The following is a 21,906-nucleotide window of genomic DNA, read 5'->3' on the forward strand; positions in this document are numbered from 1 at the left end:
TCAGGTGCTTTTATTCTGCACATGTTGAGGGAGGGATTCACCTGATCACTCCCCTTACAGCCCTGGGCTCCTGTCCTCCCTTTCTGCCTATCTAGTTGATAGTTACACCCATCTTTTTGGGCTGGCATGGGAACATTTTCATCAGAGAGGGGTCTTGACACACCCTACGCATGGAAACTCACATAGAAAAAGAAACTGGAAACTAGGATAACCACTGTCCAGGACACTGCACCTAGGTTAGGGCTTATCCTAGTCCAGGACAAAAATGTATTTATTGTTTTTTTTTACGGTTTGTTTGTAAAAACTACTTGAATCTTAATATAACTAAGGCCTAGTCCTGAATTAATCTAAACCCTGGGAAACTGACTCATAATGTTGGCTTCATTCTCAAAATATTAAAAAGACTTTTAATATTAATTTCGTGTGGCTATGACTTATTGTCATAATTTTAAATTTATTCTCGAAATATTATGACATTATTCTCATTATGTTGACATTATGTTGTCATTATTTTAATTATTTTGACTTTGTCTTAAAAAAAATTAATCTAAAATTAAAATGATCTTAATCTAAAGATATTTTTATTTTTGATTGGCCCTAATCCTCTTGTGTAGTTTTTTAGGTGAGACGCAAAAAAACAAAAAATAAATCCAACATGCTTGCCACATGCAAAACTGATTAATATGTTCCCGTGTGAACTTTATGTTTTTTTCTGTATGAATGCAATTAGATGTAGTTACCACTTTAGTCCCTGTACTTAAACAGACAGACTTTCATGCAAAATACACATGCATTAATAATGCAACCGCTGTTTTAAGCAGGATTGATTTAAAAAGATTGCTTCAACCAAATCCAACATGACTACCTTTTTAAAACTATCATCCTAAAATTGACAGAAAAATTATGATGTACTGGAATATAAATAATTTTTTTAAAAATGTCAGATTTTCACAGCTTTGGTTTAAAAGATGGTTTATAAAATTCTTTGGCAGCAAGATGCCCATCCAACGAATAAATGCAAATCATGATTTTATATTTTGCATTTTAATTCATTTGGCACACATACAGTTACTGCAACCTACTGTCCATACATTTTATCAGTTCATTTATTCCCTGGGAATCAAACCTAAATTTGAACCCATGACTTTTGTGCTGCTAAAGCAATGCACTGAGCTACAGGAGAAGATGCACCATAGCTGTTTACCCGAAAGTGAGTTTAATACACTGATCTATTGCTTACACATACTGGAAATATCACTTTTATGCACTTTTAAGAAACTAATATGCTAAACTAAAATGTAAGGTGAAAATACTTTTAAAAATTACTTTAATTGAAACTAAAATATTCAAACATTTTAAACGTAATTTTTTCACTTAAAGTAAAAAAAATTGAAAACAAATTTTAGTAATTTTTTGATCAAACTTTTACAGTGTATGTGTTATTTTAATAAAAACATGGCATCTTATCCACCATCCACTTACAATTCAATGTGCTAAAATAGAGATGTGTTTACACTGTGTGTTTAGATATTAATCATTTCAGGTGACTGAATCTCATTGGTTGGTCGACTCCACCCTTTCATGATAATAGATGAGGTTTATTTGTGCAAATTACATACAGCATAGTGTTTGGCACAGATTTTGTGGGTTCATTTGAACAATCACCTGCTTTTAAGAACTTTAAGGGGGCGTGCCGTGCACACCAAATCTTTTACGGCCGCCAAATGTTTTCAATTGTTTCCAATGGAATTAGGGTTAGGCAATTTTTAAAAATTTGGCGTCCTCCAGGCATTTTCAGCCACATTTAAAAGTTTGGTGTGCATATCTCTTAACGCCTGGATGACGCCGACTCCAAGCTGTTTTTTCAGCTGAGCGCCAGCTTTCTTCAACGGAGCGCTTTGGTAGCTGTGATACTTGAGCTTACGGCCGGTTGGTTGTTGTAATACTTGTCCCGCCCCTCTTCCGCTGTGATTGGATGGCTGTGTGAGAACTGACATTGATGGGCAGAGCTTTTTACCTAAAGTTGAATCTCTTTCAACTCTCGATGCTCAGCGCTGAGCAACCGCCGAGCGCCTGCTGTTTTTAAAAAAAACGCAACACTTCCATTGGAAACAATTGAAATCATGCGCCGGCCGCGGGCATAAAAGCTTTGATGTGCACGCCCCCTTAGTCAATCAGGCTCTAGTACAACATGGGCACTAGTCTATGTGCAAATAAATTTGGCTTGCAGCAGGCATGACTAATATCCAGACATTAGAATATAAACCATTTGCAAACTCCCTCAAGAAAGCGACAAAATTATTTAACTAATTTTGGGGGTTTAGTGATTTTAAGCATATTAAATGATCCAATACATCATGAGAATTTGTGGGACAATTACAGTTGTTACTAGTTCACAGGCTGAGTAATGTACAACCTATAAATATAAAATGGTTTCATTTGGTGTCACAGGTACAATACGATTATTTAAAGGGATAGTTTACTTTAAAATGAAAATTCTGTCATCATTTTCTCATCCTCATGTTGTTTTAAATCTGTATGAATTTCTTTTTTCTGATGAACACAAAAAAAGATATTTTGAGAAATGATGGTAAACACTAGGGATGGGTACCGAAACCCGGTATTAAACTGGCCCCGGGGCTAAATTATGAAAGACCGTAGTATCAGTAAGATCTGACGCTATCGGTTCTGCTTTCGGTCCTGGAGAAAAAAATAAAAATAAATGTACTATGTATTCTTAATAATGTTTTCGTGCACATTTTATCTCACCAAACATTTCTAATTTGCGATTAAGACGTTTGTCTGTGAGATCTGCGAGATCTCTCATGCGCGCCGCGGAGGCTGGCTGTCTGTCAAACACAACCACAACAACGAGCGCGGCGCACGCACACGCATAACAGCACGAAAACTACCGCTTAATACAAAGAGTGACGATGGCGGATAGAGCAAAACATTCAAAAGTGTGGTTATACTTCACTAGAGTTGATGCAGACAACGCTCGTTGTCATACAGGTAAGTGCAACAAGATGTTTGCATGTAAGGGCGGAAACACAAGCAATCTGTCAAAGCATCTTTCAAAAGTGTATTACGTGCAGAAAGAAGCTGTGTCCCAATTCAAGGGCTGCGACCTTCTAAGCATACAACCTTAAAAGGGGAGCACTCTGTCTTTCAAGGTGGCAGCCTCAGAAGTCCGCGAAGAGAACTGAAATGAGACAGTTTAACCCTCGGAGGACCTATAATTTGCGTCACCTGTTGCACGCGCCCACCGCGCCTGTCAGCAGGACACAGCGGAGACGTTTCTGACTTATTTAAATAAATATGGAATCAGAAAAATATTCATTTATTTTAAGAAATATGACACGTTGATGTAGATTAAACTATTCAACAGTATATAAAATTAATCAACCTTAGAAATACGCAACATAAACAGAATAATATTAACACAAATCACAGCCTCAAGTCGCGCTGCTGTGACGCAATCGGTCTTAAAATACGTCCTTAGAAGGTCGCAGCCTGCAAAATTCAACCATCATCTCTGGTGGTTGCCGCATCAACGTCAGGCATGTATGCTAAAATCATGTTGAATCAACATTGTTCACGTCATTTAAAATAAATGTACAATCTCCCTAATTGGTTTGCTTACCTTACGTTGAAATTCTGTTGATTTCTTTTGGGAGAAATGCTGAACGTTATGCATTCAACATATTTTCTACTTCTTTTTAAAATCCCAAATAAAGAAAAATCAGCATGTAAACATTTATTTAGCCTAAATATCCTATTTAGAGTATTTTTTCTGCAGCTTTCACGCTGGTGCATTAATAAATATATGTAAAATATTTAGAAATGATATCCAGAAATTAATTTGTAATAATGAAATGCAGACACATAATTAACTTAATCATGTGAACATAGGTTTGTGATCAAATGTTAACATTGGCCAAAGTACCGATAAGAATACCGTTAAAGCACCGGACCGTTAAGCAGTACCGGTAAGAGTAGTAATACCGTTAAAACCTTAACGATACCCATCCCTAGTAAACACACAACAGTAAGTGACCATAGACTTCCATAGTAGGAATAAAAAAATACGATGGAATTTAATGGGTACCGTCAACTGTGTGCTTACCATCATTTATCACAAAGTCAATGGTCACTTACTGCTGTGTGTTTACCACCATTTCTCAAAATATCTTCTTTCTAGCCTACTCTCCGGCTATTAAACTGAATTTGTCTTCCTCGTCCAGTTGTGATCAGTTCGACCAAAACCCATCTTAATACCGTGTATAAACAGCCTGTATTAAATGTTTTCTCATCCTACATAATGTAAAGAAATATAACCTTGATATCTTAAAAATTGACTGAGTAAGATTGAAATCAAACTTTGATGCTCCAAATCTCCTCAGCCAAGATTTCTCAGAAAGGGTCGCAATTTTTAACAGATAGTAAGTTAAAGTGTTTCAAGTTATTTACCTGCTTTCAGATAGAGCCGCATTTACTGCACAAAGCCGTAGTGAACTACAGCTTTGTGCAGTAAATGCGGCTGCATCTGAAAGCAGGTGATGGAGATTTACTACTAATCAAGGAACAGGCTTCACTCACAAGAGCCGTTTCTCAAAACCAAGTACGCTGAACTCGGACTTGTGTCCTTCGTAGTTCGAACTTGCAAGTTCAGACTCGGAAGAACGAACTTCTGACGCGAAGTGCATTCTGGGAAACTTCGCTGTCATAAGTCCACACAAGTCTCCTCTGATGCATCCTCGATAAAATGGGCGGATCAAGAACACATCCGGGGATTTTATGTGAACTTGGGCTTGATGAATTGGAACAGTACTTGGGCCGCGGCTGATGACGTTTCACAAGTCCACAAGAACACAAGTACAGACAAGAACGCATATTGAGAAACGGCTAAGATGTGCAATGACTATCGCATGCAAATTATCTCGCATCCTTAGTAGTTATGTATGGTGGCACAAAATCAAACATGGCGATTTTTAAAAAGTAAAGATAGTTGGCTCAACACAAATAAATGTACATAAAGCAAGTTAAGTGAACTTGTGTGGTAATAGGTGTCATAGTTTTATTAAGTTAAACCAACAAGCAATTTTTTGAATGTACAGATATGTATATATTTGGTATCAAAATGTACCTCTTATGAACTAATATGAACTCTTTCTGTGCAAAAAAGTAGGCTTACTTTTTGAAAGGGTATCACCAGTGACAGCGAGGGAACATTTCTTGATCATTTTTCTCACAGTGTGTAAAGAAACTTTGAATTTACATTTAATAACAAAAAAACTGATTGTGCATCAAGAATGTGATTTCAGTTTATTGAACAGATAAATAGATTAAAAACGTAATTTAAAGTTTATTGGACTATTAACCACATTCAATTTTCTTACTGATGATAAAAATCATGCTGAAACCTTGAAAACCTACAATTTGATGACAGACAATTGAAACGAATGAAAATGTGATGCAAACCTAGTACTGGCACGTTCAGAAACATGAAGTAGACTGAAGGTAAGTACAACAGAACTTTATTGAAACACACACTGAAGCAAAGGGATAACAGGTGAGTATAATAGATATATGAAGTTCTGAAGAGCACTTAGCGGAATAATAATACAGTCTCTTTGCGGATGGAGATCGGAGGATTCTTGGAGGGTAAAAGAAGACAACAACAGGTTAGATCCAGGTAAGTATCACGGGTGAGTCTAAGTGTCTATAAGTGATGAGACCAGATGATGAGTGAATGGGAAAGAGAAGGTTATAAAGGTACATGGTGATGAGACAAAGGTGATGGGGATTAGTGGTTCTGAGATCTGGGTAGGTCGATCATGAAATCAATGCCCAAATGGGACCAGGGTCATTGTGGTATGGGAAGAGGCAATAGTTTGCCTACGGGAGTTTTCTAGAGGTGTTGGTTATTGCGCAGACTGAGCATCCTCTAACATACCGGAAAACGTCTTCAGAGATGGAAGGCCACCAGTACCGCTGACTGAGGTGCGAGAGGGTCCGCCTGCTACCTGGATGTTCGGAGCCCGGTGTGGAGTGAGCAGCGTCTAAGAGCTCATTGCAGAGGTGTGTGGGTACATAGGTGAGATTCTCAAGAACTCCTGGTGGAGCGGGGTTGAGGAGATTTTCCTGGGTAATCTGCTCATCAAAATAACAGACAATTGGGCTGATGAACATAGCTGAAGGGAGAATGGTTTCGGGTTGAAGGTCTTCAGAAGCTGAATTATGGAGACGAGACAGGGTATCTGCTTTGAGGTTCTTTCTTCCTGGTCTGTAGGTTATGGTGAAGTCAAATCAAGTGAAGAATAGGGCACTAACGGGCCTGATGTGGGTTTAGTCTTTTAGCTTCACAAATGTATTCCAGGTTTCGATGATCAGTGATGATCTTCTTAAATGGATGGTTAGTGCCCTCCACCCAATGTCTCCATTCCTTGAGGGTGATTTTGATTTTGAGCAGTTCCCAATTGCCTATATCGTAGTTCCACTCCAACGGGGACAGTTTTTTGGATAAAAAGGCACATGGATGGAGTCTGGGAGGATTCCCCTGCTGCTGGGAGAGTATCGTTCTGACTCCATGAAGAATGGGAGAACTGGTACGGATAGAAAGGCTTCCTTCAGATGATTAAAGGCTGCGAGGGCTTCTGGGGTCAAGGACATGGATTTGGGTGAGAGGTGAGGAGAGCACTCATAAGGCTGTAGTTGTGTATAAACCTGCGATAGAAGTTGACGAACACAAGGAACCATTGAAGATTCTTTATTGTAGCGGGTAGGGGCCAGTTGCCAATCGTCTCCACCTTCCTCTAGTCCATTTGTACTCCATGCTGATCGATGATATAATCAAGGAACTGTACAGTGGTGGAATGGAACTTGCACTTCTCCAACTTCAGGTATAACTGATGTTCCCTCCAGAACACCAGAACTACGGTTACATGAAGATGATGTTCAGAGAGAGAGGTGGAATAAATGAGGATATTGTCTATGTAGACAATCACAAACCTGTTTAGGTATTTATGAAAGCCTTCATTCATATAGCCTTGGAAGACAGCCGGTGAGTTCGAGAGTCCGAAAGTCCGAAAGGTATCACCTGATATTCATAGTGGCCTGAGAGGGTTACGAAGGGGGTGAGCTCTGCGGTGGACTCCTCCAGCACCATAAAGGAGATCTCCTCAGTGTGTAAACATCCGACAGGAAGGGTTAATTTGGGGGTGAAGTGACAAATACGACCTCTGCCCAGCGGTTTGCCCTGGATGGGCATTAGAACTCAGGGGAGAGTGAACAAGTGGGAGGAGCGACTGATGACGTGGATGGTGAAGGGATCCTGACAAGTACAGTATAAGACTTGTAATTTGTCAGTGTGTTGTAAAACAGAGTGTTAACTACTATAATGCCAGTTAATGAATGAATGGATTTATTTGTGTTAAGCGTTTAGTTGTATAGTATCCTGCATTTTTGCAAATTGTCAAAACATGATCCCAAGCTGCCACTGGGACAGTACCTGTTAAAAAAGTATGTAGCATTTAGGTACAGATACATTTGGTACCAATATGTGCCTTTGTGGTACTCATATAAACTGTTTAGGTAGAAAGGTGTACTTTGTACTAATGACCATTTATTGACCACAACCCGCCTATTACACAGTCTGAGTAAATATTTGGAAACAAAATACTGATTTGATCTGTTTTAATTGTAAGAAATGCAAACCTGCTTCCTTGTGGCTTTTAACCTAGACATGTTCAAATAAGTTCAAAAAAGACGAAAATGCATTTGGTTTAATCATCTGTAAATAAAATCCTGTTATTATTTATGCATATAGTGAATTTATTAATTTATAATAAGTATTAAACTGCACCTGACAAGAGGACTCGCAGTACCTGAATGAGACTACTGTATGTCATTAGTTTCTCAAGAGCAATATATACAGTTTTTATCTGGGAATGTCAAACCTTGGAAATTTGGATATTAAGAGCTGCTCCTGCTTATTCAAATGAGCAAAATGCCTTGAATCAAGAAGATTTTTGCTGAACAAGATCAAGTCAGTCAAATTATCTGATATTCCCACCACTGTTTCAAACTCGCCCCGGGTCAACGTTAATGCTTAGCCAGGCTTGCTATGAGAAACAGTGAAATCTAGATGAAAACTGAAAACACATTATTGCTATAAATCAAAAAGATCTCACAATAAAATTATATTAATAGTGTATCGCCTACGTTTAAGATAAGAATTCCCTCTGTCTGCTCTAATCCCTGTTTTCAAGTCAAAATATTACCTGCTGAGATTTAAAAAAATGTGACAAATGATGAAATATTTGACATCACATTGGAAGCTAAATAACATCCAGAAACTATCCAGATACCAAATTGATCACTCTCAGAAATACAGGTACAAAAGTTGTCAGCGGGTGGTCCCCCTTAAAAAAGTTTGTACTGAAAGGGTTTAGATTAGGCCAGGACTAGGTTTTAGTTATATTAGGACATTAAAAGAGTTTTCACAAACACACATTACAATAAATATTACTGGATCTTCAGAAAAATATGGCACTGATGTTTTATGATATGTCTGTGCAAGCTGTTTTTATTTAAGACAGCTCAAACATGAATTTTATGTCTTAAACCTTGTTTGGGAAACACATCAAAGAGTGCATATTAGTACCTGAAATGTACATATTGACACCTTTATTTGTTAAAATAAAAACGTTTTTCTTTCGATACCTTTATTGTGCACAACAATCTAAGAAACAGCTTAACCAGGGCTTAAACAAAAACTGTTCTGTTATTGGCAGAACCCAAGCATATTCAGAGATAAAAAGATTAGCAGTTTTGCGAGTTTTAAACCCCGAGGTGACTTTTATGGAGGCAATGAGATCCTATAGCTTTAAAGGTTCCCATCACCTACTTTGTGTTTAAAGCCCTGCAGCTAGGCAGGCACAGGGGCATTATGAATTGTCTAAAGGCCTGTGATATGATTTAGGAAAATAAAAATATGGAGTTTCTGAAAAGGCTGTATTAACTTAATTCCATGTGACTGATGACAGCTGAGCAGATAACACAAAACAATAAAGAGAAAAATTATTTTCCAGATGGCTTTATCTGTCATGCACGTCAAAAAGCATTCTGTTATCACCTTCCAGGTGACTTTTAAATTTTAAATGCATTAAAAAAACTCTGCTAGTTATAAAAAGTATCTGGTATAGACACTTTGTATACAAAGATTTACTAGAGTTACTAGGTACTAGTCAAAGGGTTGCTACCTGTAGTGTGACACTAAAACTTACTGTACTTGCAGCATACAAGCAATGCCACAGGCCAAACATGAATTTTCATTTGTAATGAGCTGTGTTCATTCCTACTGTACAGCGTGAGGCCTGCAGCATTTATGAGAGAAAGCCTCAAGACAAACCAACCAGCGACTATGGGAACTTAAGGTTAAACTTTGTGGGACGCTCAAGCAAATAAAGCAATGTTTTAATATCACCTCATTTATGCATTTGGCAGATTTTTAATGCAAAGCAGCTACAGTCAGAAAAACAATTCTGGTTTGTTTCAACTCATTGACATTTGTATCTAAATATACAAAACTTCCATTAACTTGCAAATTGACAAAAGGAATATTTTCTCAGACAATATCTCTATATCTAGCTATTGAGATTATAAATAACTGGCAATGTGGCATTTTTGTACTCCATTGTAGATTCTAAACCATGGAAATCTGCCGAGATTTTCCAACATAAGACTAGATCAAAACAAACATTACAATATGCTAAAACAACTTTAGTCAAGATATTTGAATAAGAAAAGAAGTGTTTTTTATTTTTGTAACAAAATGCTAACATCTATACATGCTAAGGTCTAGAATATTTAACTTCATAGAAATTTGAGTGAAGGGGGCCTTCAAATATTGATGTGGACAATAAGCACACCCTTCACTTCTATGTAGGACTACCCAATGTAATATTCTAGAACTTGGAAGATGTATATTGAAAAATAACCAAAATGTTGGTAGATTTTTGGTTCTTTTAGGCCCTATCCATACTATACACTGGGATTTTCAAAACCGCAGCTTTTTCTATGTGGTTTGGCCATTCGTCCACACGCAAACACAGTATCAGGAGACTGAAACCAAACTCTATTGTGGCTAGAAGGGATACAGCTACAGCCAAAATCTCATGAAATCTTACGCTGTTTTCATCCTAATCCTACCCCCAACCTAGCCTGGTCCAACCAGACTCTCGTACATTCATTTCATTTGTACAGAGAGTCTTGCCACGCTCCATTGCAAAGCGTTACTTCCATTAAGGAGGGTCCTCTGTTGAAGTTTAAAACTATTGGATCTGCCCAGAGTCACTCAGGATCTGCCATAGGCGATCGCTAACGTGTGGTCGTGACGTATATCATGCGCCGAAACCGGCCGGAAACAACAAGTCCGAATGATCAGACCAACAAAACTTAGCAAACCTGGTTCTTGCTCCGGCTTTAACTTCTGTATATTCGGCAGTTTTGCATCAACGGACCAAATAGCTTTTCTCACGTCTTTCTCCGCTGTCATTACTGACGCACTACCTCAAAGTCATCGTTCTTGGCCACCCCCCTCTGTTTGCTGATTGGTCCTGCAGATTTTTTCAGGAGAAAACGAAACTCTACACAGTAGTCCCAGACGTAGTACTGAAGCTAAATGAAAATTAAGCGGAAGCACGTAGGAGGGCGGAGCCAGGCTACCTCCAACCTAATCCTAAACCCAACATTTCACAGGATTTAGGCCGTAGATGTGTACTATCTAGCCAGAACAGCTGTTTTTCATCCTATCCCCAAACCTAACCCTAAACTCAAGATCTTACGAGATTTGGCCGTGACTGTATCCCCTCTAGCCAGAACCCAGAAACTCTGGTTGCAGTATAGCCGTGTAGCCAGTGATACCAGAGCTTTTGGCCTGTGACGTTGTTGTTAGTGCAACTCTGCAATGGCTTCTGATTGGCAAAATGGCTTTACCGTTAGGGATATACCGGTATCCAGGGCAGGTTCTAGATATTTGGAGGCCCTAGGCAAAATTTATGTTGGAGGCCCCTCACACCCCTCTAATTTTCAGAATAATGTGAGAATGTGTTTTTCTACTGCGCAAGAAATCAGATGAGCACTACTGTACTAATAAACATGTTTTTCCCCATTACTTTTACCTTTTATTAAGTTTTATCAACAAATTGATTAACTTTATACTAAAATGTAATTAGAAATTATGCAAAACCACATGTGTTAAAATTTTTAAGGAAGTCACATTTATTAAAAACACCACCTTTTTGGGATAACACAGGATAACAGTTTTGCTTTCTCCAAAGAGCAAAATTAAAAAGACAACAGTACATTGCAAAAACCCTAAATATAAAAAAATTACAGGTGAACACCTCCTAGAAAACTTATTGTTTTTTTATTTTAACTTGGTATAAAGAAGAATTTCCCTCTTACTTAACCAATATACAGTATAAAGTTATCTATCAGACTATTGCAATAACTTTTTATAAACTACCTTAAATATCCATACAAATCAGCTGCCACTGGAAGTTAAACAGACAAACTACTTTCATGATTTGAAAACTAAAATAAAGTGTAGAGGACTTACAAGATATACAGACAGTTTACTTTAGGTAACGCCAGTTTTGTTTTCTGTTCGACTTTAAATACAAACTTTTTTAAATACAAACTTAATTCTTGCAGTGGCGGCGCCGCATAAAGTTGAACTCACCTTAAAACTTTATTTAATGCTGTCAGTAGTGATTGTCGGACCAGCGCACATGGACTTAGCAGTTATGGAGGCCCCCCTTCCAAGCTTGAGGCCCTAGGCATTTGCCTACTCTGCCTATAGCTAGCGCCGGCCCTGCCGGTATCTGTTGGTTTGGCATGCTCTTGACAGTATTTGTGTGGACGCAGAGACTTTTTAAAGGGGACATATCATGAAAATCTGACTTTTTCCATGTTTCAGTTCTATAATTGTGTCCCCAGTGCTTCTATCAACCTAGAAAATGCGAAAAGATCATCCCAGTAACTTAGTTTTGGTAAACCATTCTCTGCAAGCATGTGAAAAAATAGGTCATGGAAAATTGGCTCCCCTTGTGATGTCAGAAGGGAATAATACCGCCCCTTAATCTTCACTATCCAACCATGGCGCTGCCATTTAGTGCAGAGATCAGCTCATTTGCATTTTAATGGACACACCCAAAATGGCACATATTTGCTCACCCCTGCAAAGTGGCCATTTTAACATGTTATAATAAATGATCTATATGATATTATGAGCTAAAACTTCACATACATACTCTGGGGACACCAAAAATGTATTTGACATCTTAAAAAAGTCTTTTGAAATATCCCCTTTAATGAAAGAGGGGAAAACTATTATAAAAATACATGTGTACTTGTGGACTAGGCCTTAGGGCGCACTCACATTATCCAAACCAAACCAAACCATGCCCCAGCGCGATTGTCACCCCTCCCTACTCCCCCAGATGCGCGCACTCACACTGTACTTCTTATCGATCCGAGTCCGGGCGCGCTTTCGTCATTAAGATGCAATTGTTTTGAAAAAAGCAGGAAGTAAAGCGCTCTCTTAACACTGGAACCCACCGTAATGATAAGTCTGTGTTTTTTATTCGGAGTCGTTTGGTGCACAATTACAGATGTCATTGGCCCTCTCACATGTCATCATATTGCTTAGTTGATCTGTCACGTGCGCAGCTCGGACATTCACGTAAACCCGCTGCGCGCATCAAAAGGTTTTTACAGAGGCAGATGAAGGTGAGTGGTCGCGCAACTGACGTCTTCACCTTTTGAATCGCGCTCAGGCGCGATTGCGCTCACACCACAGCCTTCCACGCCTGAGCCCAAGTGAACCGCGCACCGGCCCACCTCTGCAACCCGGCCGCGGCGCGATTAATCAATCCGCGCCCGGGCACGGATCAGAGCGATCACACTAGTCAAACAAACCAGGCTTTGGGGGTCAAACGCGTCCGAGCGCGGTTTGGTTTGGATAGTTTTTCCAAACCAAAAACTATAGCCTATTTTTCTTATTTTTTATTATTTTAGATAACAAATCCCGGGGTGTGTGGGGGTTGTTGTCCCCCTTAAAATTATCATAAAAACCATGTCAATTATAAATGATGTAAAGCTAAATACTTTTAATCATTGTGTAAGTAGTAAAGCTTGGTGAGAGAGAACGAAGTTCTTCAGTAGTTGCGAAACACCGATTAGCTAGTTGTCTGTCAAAGCTATTTTATTCAATTTAAACATCAGATAAAGTTATTTCATTATTAAATGAATAGTGCCAAAAAAATTACAATAACCAATGTATTTTTCAACGAGTCTGCTATGTTAGCGATTACAACTTTTTATCTAGCTATCAGTTTAGTTAAAATTTAGTTAAAATATCATTGGTGGCTTGATTGTAAACAACTTCAAAAACACTGCAATAAATCCAGTAGGATAAATGGTTTTGAAGAAGTATATTAGTCTTTTCTTTCTGTACACATATGCCAAGTACAACATAGGCTGTATTATTTTATGTTTGTTTCCACCCTACTGTTAGATGAAATTTATGCCCATGTTGAGGTCCAGTTGTGAAACACTGGATTACACAGTAATATTGCCATCTTGTGGAAAAAAGGGTTAAGTACAAAATACCATCATATTTATACATATCTACAGATCACAACCTTTTTTTTTGGCTCCAGTTTAGAAATTTTCCGTAACATTACATTTAATCTCCGTAACATTACATTTAATCAACTGTAAGATCTAAAACATTTTCTAAAATATCAGAAAATGTGTTTGTCTGAAAAACGATGAACATATGCAACTCGGACAGCTTGGGGGTGAGTAAATCATGGGTTTAATAACATTTTTGGCCGAACTGTCCCTTTAAGCTACAATAGTTTAATTTTAAAGGCGCCGTGACAGTGTTTTAGCGGCATCTAGTGGTGAGACTGTGAATTGCAACCAACGGCTCAGTCCAAAGGTCACCCATCCTTTTTTTTATTTTACACTTAATTTTCATTACCTTTGTCTATAATGGATTACTTTCAGCATGTACTTTAATCTCTTGTGTTGGTGATTTTTTCTGATTATCTCCTGTTTAGCAATGGGATGGATAAGTCAATCCATTACCAAATTAAAGTGGTGGTATCATGGGAAAGAGAAAACAATAAATGGTAGGCAAACAGCTTTACAGATAATAAATTGACTGCCTGTCCACTTATCCTTAACTAATCGTTAAATATTATCGGACTGTTCTCTCAAACGAGTTTACTATGACACATCAGTGTTTTATAATAAAAGTCAATTTGGCGTAAAAGTAAAATTCATTATGCGTCACCCATTTTTATGGTATCCACAAATATGGTGAATGACTGTCGTAACCGAATTCAGATAATGGCCTTGACATTACTGCTTCACTTTACAAGAGTTTCATTTGCACAGTTTAATACAGCCATAAAATATATCCTACCTGTCACAAAATTATCTGCGACCCTTTTTATGAACACCATTTCTTTTGTAGCAGACTCAAAATAATATAAAATGAAAAAGTTTAAAGCTTAGCTGACAGCTGTATGTTCAGTATCTGCTCCCCTGACTTTAATTCCCATTCATTTTCCCATTTATCATTCCCAATCAACCATATACAAATGACATGAAGACAACAATGTTTAAGTAAACACTTTATTCTTGGTAGCAAAAACAGCACCTCAGAAAACAAGATATGAAGTGGGCAACTTCTTTCTCATCTGTCAATCAAATAGCAAATAACTCTACTAAACAGGCAAACAACATGGATCTGCCACGAACATGGTAGCAAATTAGCGCAAACGCAAACATATCCCTTCATAGTTAAAATGTTTAATGGATTACTTCGCATGATGCGATTCAGCTAAGGTACTATCTCATGTTAGTGTCACACATCTAGGATCCTCCAGGCGGCAGATCTCCATGTTGTCCAAGGTGAAGCTTTCAGACGGTATTGCCGAGCAGCGGCCGAGTGATTTTTAGTGTAAGATGTGGATATGGATTAAGGCACGACTAGAGTAGTGAGATTATTAGGTCACTCTGGAATTTTCGGGGTCGATGTAATTGCTTTACAACCCTGTTTATGACTGCATTCCGGTCTAGGCTTGGACTGGAGTCATAAAGTTTGGGAGGGAAAGGTCAGGAATGCGTGAAAAGGCGTGAGGACAGGATCGGGGAGGGAGCTCAATCTTGGACGACCTCGGAAGACTCGGACACGACTCTGCCGTCCTTAGTCTCGATCATCTTGATCACAACACTTTTCTTGGATTGGGTGACGCTGTCGCCGTACCCGCTGCTGCTGCCGCCGTACCCGCTGCTGCTGCCGCCGTACCCGCTGCTGCTAAACCCGCTGCTGTACCCGGGGTAACCGCTGGAGTAGTTGGTGTAACCGCTGCTTGCACTTTCCATGGGATAGGAACTGTAGCTCGCTATCGAGACAGAACGTAGAGAAGTAAGGACATGGTCGGATAACACTTTTAGCGCACAAAAGAAGGTTTTTTTTGCTAAATGCAATACTTACTGCTCTGTTTTGAGATGTTGATGGACTTGATTCCACTTGCCAGTCTGATGAAAAAAAAGATGAAGAATAAGAAGTCTGCATTTCATACCCCAGTACAGCAATGAGTATAAAATCAATATATGTGAATCATCAAACGTGTGATGTCAATAGACGCACCTGTCTTCCTCTCCCTCCAGGAGCTTCCTGTACGTGGCGATCTCAATGTCCAGGGCCAGTTTGACGTTCATCAGGTCCTGATACTCTCTGATCTGGCGTGCCATGTCTTGCTTGGCTCTCTGCAGGGCGTCCTCCAGATCCTTAATGCGAGCCTTGGCATCTCTAACAGCAATCTCACCGCGTTCCTCTGCCTCTGCGATTTGGTTCTCCAGATTGGCGCGCTGTTCAAATAAAGTATTGATTATAACATATGCAGTTTATATGCAATATTGCATGCAATTTGTGTTTATATAGTTGTTCTGTACCTGTCCTTTCACGGAATCAATTTCCGACTGCAGTCTCTGGATCATACGTGTAAGATCTGCAATCTCTGTCTTTGTCGATCTAAGATCATCACCGTATCTGTTGGCGGATGTCTGCATCTCCTCAAACTGAAAAACGGACGGGAGATTGTATAATCCATGCATTTTATCATCGCAACCATTTTGGAAGTAACCAAACGTAAAATACCTTGGTCTTGTACCACATCTCGGCCTCAGCCCGACTGCGGTTAGCGATGTCCTCATACTGAGCACGGACCTCGGCGACGATAGAGTCCATGTCCAGGTTTCTGCTGTTGTCCATCTCCACAATGACTGATGTGTCTTTGATCTGAGACTGAAGTTCACGGATCTCCTACAAGATCAAGAGAAGGACAACGTGAGCGATTTGTTATCAAAGTATCTTAAGTGATATCTCAAGGGACGGGGTGATTTACCTCCTCAAAGATCTGCCTAAGGAAGTTGATTTCATCAGTAAGGCTTTCCAGCTTGGCCTCCAGCTCGACTTTATTCATGTAGGCCTCATCGACATCCTAAAACAACAATGATTGTAATTTAATCAGGAAAGATTTGTAGGTCAACAGTTAATCTGTTTAGTAAAGGCGATCTACGAACCTTCTTGATAAGCACGAACTCGTTCTCACACTCTGTACGTTTGTTGATCTCATCCTCATACCTGAAGACATATAAACAAAATTATATCGGTTAATAAAGTATCGGTTAGCCTGGGTAGTTAGCAAAATGTACAGAGCAATGTAATGAATGTTAAAGGGGACATTTCACAAGACTTTTTAAAGATGTAAAATAAAACTTTGGTGTCCCCCGAGTACATAAAATAATTTTTAGCTTAAAATACAATATAGATAATTTTCATGATATGTCCCCTTTAATGCTGATGGGTGTCATTTCTTGGCCTCTACACTGCAAAATATAACTTTCTTACTTATTTTTGTCTTGTTTTCAGTAAAAATATCTAAAAATTCTTAGATTAAGATGTATTTTCCCGATGAGCAAAATGACCTAGGAAAATAAGTCTAGTTTTTAGACGGAAAATATAAACTTTAAGTAAATTAGTGCTTAGCAAAAAAAAAAATAAAAAAAAATCTGCCAATGAAACAAGAACATTTTTCTTGAATTAGGCGTTTATGAAAAAAGTTAACTTATTTCAAGAAATTTTTTCTTAATCCATTGGCAAAGATTTTTTGCTTGTTTTAAGCACTAAATTTACTTAAAGTTTTTTATTTTTTGTCTAAAAACTAGACTTATTTTCCTAAGTCATTTTGCTCATCAAGTAAATACATCTTAATTAAAGATATTTTTTATATTTTTACTAAAAACAAGGCAGTGCTTAAAATTAGTGCTTAAAACAAGCAAAAAGTCTGCCAATGGAATAAGAATTTTTGGCAATTTTTTTTGCTTGTTTTAAGCACTCATATTTTTTTTACGTTTATATTTTTTGTCTAAAAACTAGACTTATTTTCCTAGGTAATTTTGCTCACCAAGAAAATACATCTTAATTAAAGATTTTTTTTATGTTTAGACATTTCTTAAAATTAGTGCTTAAAACAAGCAAAAAAATCTGCCAATGGAATAAGAAAAACTTTCTTGAATTAAGTTTTTATAAAAAAAGTTAACTTATTCCAAGAATTTTTTTCTTATTCCATTGGCAATAATTATTATTTATTTTTTTGCTTGTTTTAAGCACTAATTTACTTATAGTTTATATTTTTTGTCTAAAAACTAGACTTATTTTCCTAGGTCATTTTGCTCATCTAGAAAATACATCTTAATTTAAGATTTTTTATATATTTTTACTAAAAACAAGACAAAAATACTACGAAATTTATTTTTTTGCAGTGTAGCGACCCCCAAAGGAATTGTGAAAATTATCCTTTATAAAAATGCTTCCTGAAAAATCCCCGTCTGGAAAGAGTGCCAAGGCATTGTTTCACATTGACCTCACACAATTGTTTAACTAGGGGCGTGAGATGAAAAAAAAGGCTACTAAAATACTATTTAATATGTTGATACAATCTGATATTGTTTCATGTTATACATTTTACACCAAAACGTTGGAGAACCACTGGATGCTTAAACAAACAAAAATGTTTTGATAGTGCCACAGAGACAATATTTATGTTTGTATTCAAACTAGAAAATATTAAACAATAAAAACATTTTCTGCAAGTTTAGAACTATACAACTTTCATACACTAGGGGGTATCAGTGCTCCATATTTATTTCGAGAAACATCACGTGGATTCAGTCGTCTCTCATCATGGGCCTTAACGTTAACAAGCCCATCAGATTTGTCTAGAGATCCATAAAAATTGCTGTGTACTTGTTTGTTTAATCGCCGTGATCTATGTGACTCATGCTGACTCACATTTAATTGTAATTTAAATATGTTTTATCAATGGGGTGTTATATTTAATAATAATCCAACAAGTCCAAACCAAGCGGAAGGTTAAATAATAAGATAACACACCAGGGAGTGATCGCAGCAGTTGCCTTAATCCGAACTGAATTTAAAACACTCACTTGTTTTTGAAGTCCTCCACCAGACCTTGCATGTTGTGCAGGTCGGCCTCCAGCTTCATCTTGTCGTTGCCGAGTCCGTCGAGCTGTCTGCGGAGGTTATTGATGTAGGCCTCGAACATGGCATCGAGGTTGGAGCGCGTGACCGTCTGTTGCTGAAGGAGATTCCATTTGGTTTCCAGCATCTTGTTCTGCTGCTCCAGGAAACGTACCTACGTTGGCAAAACAAGAGTTTGATTAAATATCAAATAAATACTTTTTTTGTGCCAAACATGATTTATGTACTAAAGCACAACCATATGCCAACATGTGGCATGTGGCTCAGTTATCTTCACAATGGAAAGCCCTGTTTCTGCTAAAATCATAACGGGGGCATGTGTTTTCAGTTTGTAATGCTTTTCCCTTGGAAACAGTGACTCATGTTCCAATAAGACACCGGGTCGGGTGACTAAAGTGAGCATTTCCAGCTCCTAATTTGAAATGAAGAGAGATGCACAGGGGGCGCCACTAGCAATTTAGGCCCCTATGAAAAAAAATACGAGGTTGGGCTCTCTACCACACCCATGTTACTACTAATAAAATTATCTTTGGGGGCCTCAATAGTGCATGGGGTCTTAATATTGTCCTACCTTCCCCCCTTAAAGTGACGCCCTGGGGTTATACATTCATGTAGGTATCACGTTTTGACTGATCTAAATAGTTTAGGGTGAAACTATCTAACTCAGATCTTCTAGATAGTGCCTTGAGATTAAAGTGTGAATGGTGGGTGGAGAGCGAAAATAAGATTAGTTACATAAAGGTGTCCAAGCTCACTCAAATACAATACAAAACTTCTTAAAGTATGAGTAAAATATTTCTTGTGGTCGCATTGCTTTGATCGCTGTTGCGTAAGCTATACAGTCCTATTCTGAACATGACCCCGGCTACTCGAATGAATTATTAACTCCCAAGAAAAGATATTATTGCACTTTAACTATCTGCTCTTAAAACGTTTCCTTACATTTTATGAAAATGATGACGTTTCATGCAGATAGCAAGCTTGTGTCCTAATTTGGGTGTGGACTCTACACGAGGGTTTTTTAGATGAGCCTCAGGGCAGCCCATACAAATAAAGCCAAACTGTGACCCTGTACACACCCTTTTCTCCACCTTTCCATATGCTGATGTGAAGTTAACTTACTTATCGAACCACCTACAGTACAGTATGCATTTCCTATCACATTTCTAGCAAGTTTAATGTGCACCATATGGAAACAACATAAAGTTTAAAGCTTTAAGCACCCACCTTATCAATGAAGGAAGCGAAACGGTTGTTGAGAGTCTTGATCTGCTCTTTCTCCTGGGTGCGGACGACTTGGATGTTGGGGTCGATCTCCAGGTTCAGAGGAGCCAGGAGGCTCTTGTTAAAGGTGACGGCTTGAATAGGGGCAACGTTGGCACCGAAGCCCATACCGTACTGTGAACCTGAGCTCATGCCACGGTTGGCACCTCCATAGGAGCTGCGTACGGTGTATGCGCTCTGACGGCTGACGCTGGGTCCGGAGTAAGACATGCTGCTGAAGCTGCGTGGCACAGATCCACCGGAAGAAGACTTGACGGTGTAGCTCGTTTTCTTGGTGAAAGACATCTTGCTTTGCTTTTGGTCTTGTGGTTGCCGATAATGAACTGGGAAGCGAGAGCAGGAGGAAACAGCTTCGTCTGCTGTGCTGGAGAAACCCGAGCAGATAGACTGAACTGGAGTTCGACCTCTTACTATATCTGCCTTGGAGTGGGAGGAGCCAGAGGAGGGCTGTGATTGGCCGGTATTGAGATGTTAAGTACGGGGGTGTGGCTGAAACTGAATACTCATGTTCTTACAGTGCATTCCTCATTTAGCCATTAACTGGATGTTTTGGTAGCCCACCATAGAGAAATATAGTTTGGGAATGGACTTAAAAAAAATGTATAACTTCATGGCATGTCATTGGCTTAGGTTAATTTATTATTTGTATTGTAAATGAATAGATCACAGAAACAAAATGTGTCTCGATTTAGGAAATATTATTATTTACTAGACTTGCTTTGCACCGATGCAACCCCAAAGTGAAACTACAAAGCAATATCTCATACAAATACACTTTGAGCCTACGCATTTGCCTATTCAAATAAGGCACCTGGAAGGCTTTAAATTCATCTCTGACAGCCGCCAAGTTTTAGCTCTCGGCATTAAAGTATTCACATGCTTTAACATTACCTGCAGCATGTGTGATCAATGTTATACAGGTGCTGTATATGCATTTAAAGCACAAAGATGACCCAAAACATGAAAATATTAGGTTTAGAACATGCACGACTGTTAGCGTTGAGCTAAACATACATACGGCGCATGGTGTAATACTTTGCAAACAATCCTAACTTGAAAGACAGGACTGTAAGCAGTATTTTTGTTTCAGTTGTCACACATTGTGGATCTCATAAACACCCCAAAGGCCTTGCAGCATTCTGGAATCCTGACACTTTAAGATTTATGTTCATGCTGAGGTTATTGTAGATATACCAGGTGGTATATTTTTTATGAAAACAGCTTAAGGTTATTGAAACCTCTGATTTACAGATGATGCTTGAGTCTTAAGTGTGTATTGTCTGTATTGTGATACAAGGGAAACCAGAAAGATTATGCTTAGGGGATAGATAAAGGGGTTGGTATCACTTTAAATGTTCAGTTTCATGGGGGTTTGGGTTTGCCCTTTACAAATGAAACAAAAACATTTAAAGTAGCAAAGAATTTTATACAGTGCATGGTTTAATTAATAACCAATGATTTTTGGTTTTATCAACTCTGGTTTACAAGTTGTTTTAACTTACTTTTATTTGTCTTGGCAAGAGATGAGTTGCTACAACTTACAAAATAAAGTTGACTTATTTTAACAATATAAAATAATAGTAAGATAAAATTATAGTCAGTTAACTTGTTAATCATAGTTGATTAAACTAAAAAAGGCAGCCATTTTTTTTACAGTGTGGCTACCACAAATTATCCATGGGTTTGCTTTCGTAACCATTTGGTGGTAAAACCATGGTTTTACATATGTGACCCTGTCTGTGAAATCAAGGTTTAGGTTTTGTAATATAATCTATAATCTATAGGTAATCTATAATCTAATAATGAGATTAGGAGCATTAAAGTTTGATTTCAGTCATTGATTTCAATGTTTGACATGACCTTACTTAGAAACTTCAAAATCAAAGATATCAAGGTTATATTTTCACAAAATGTTCTTTACATTATAGGATAATTTTATACAGATAACAATAAATCACAAAATAATTACTTTG

The 21,906-nt window shown here is 38.2% G+C and overlaps 1 protein-coding gene across 1 annotated transcript; it reads right to left on the reverse strand.

Annotated features, from left to right (window-relative positions):
• Nucleotides 1–14,698: 14,698 nt before the first annotated feature.
• On the reverse strand, nucleotides 14,699–20,321 carry krt8 (keratin 8). Its single transcript, XM_065249812.2, has 9 exons — nucleotides 19,877–20,321; nucleotides 18,595–18,803; nucleotides 16,669–16,729; nucleotides 16,491–16,586; nucleotides 16,244–16,408; nucleotides 16,039–16,164; nucleotides 15,734–15,954; nucleotides 15,578–15,621; nucleotides 14,699–15,485 (listed from the first exon to the last, which is right to left on the reverse strand). The coding sequence occupies exons 1-9, from the start codon at nucleotides 20,216–20,218 to the stop codon at nucleotides 15,241–15,243; spliced, it is 1,509 nt and encodes a 502-aa protein (XP_065105884.2). The 5' UTR covers nucleotides 20,219–20,321; the 3' UTR covers nucleotides 14,699–15,240.
• Nucleotides 20,322–21,906: the final 1,585 nt, after the last annotated feature.

Source organism: Paramisgurnus dabryanus, chromosome 21 (genome assembly GCF_030506205.2).
Source record: "Paramisgurnus dabryanus chromosome 21, PD_genome_1.1, whole genome shotgun sequence".
NCBI lineage: Eukaryota > Metazoa > Chordata > Actinopteri > Cypriniformes > Cobitidae > Paramisgurnus > Paramisgurnus dabryanus.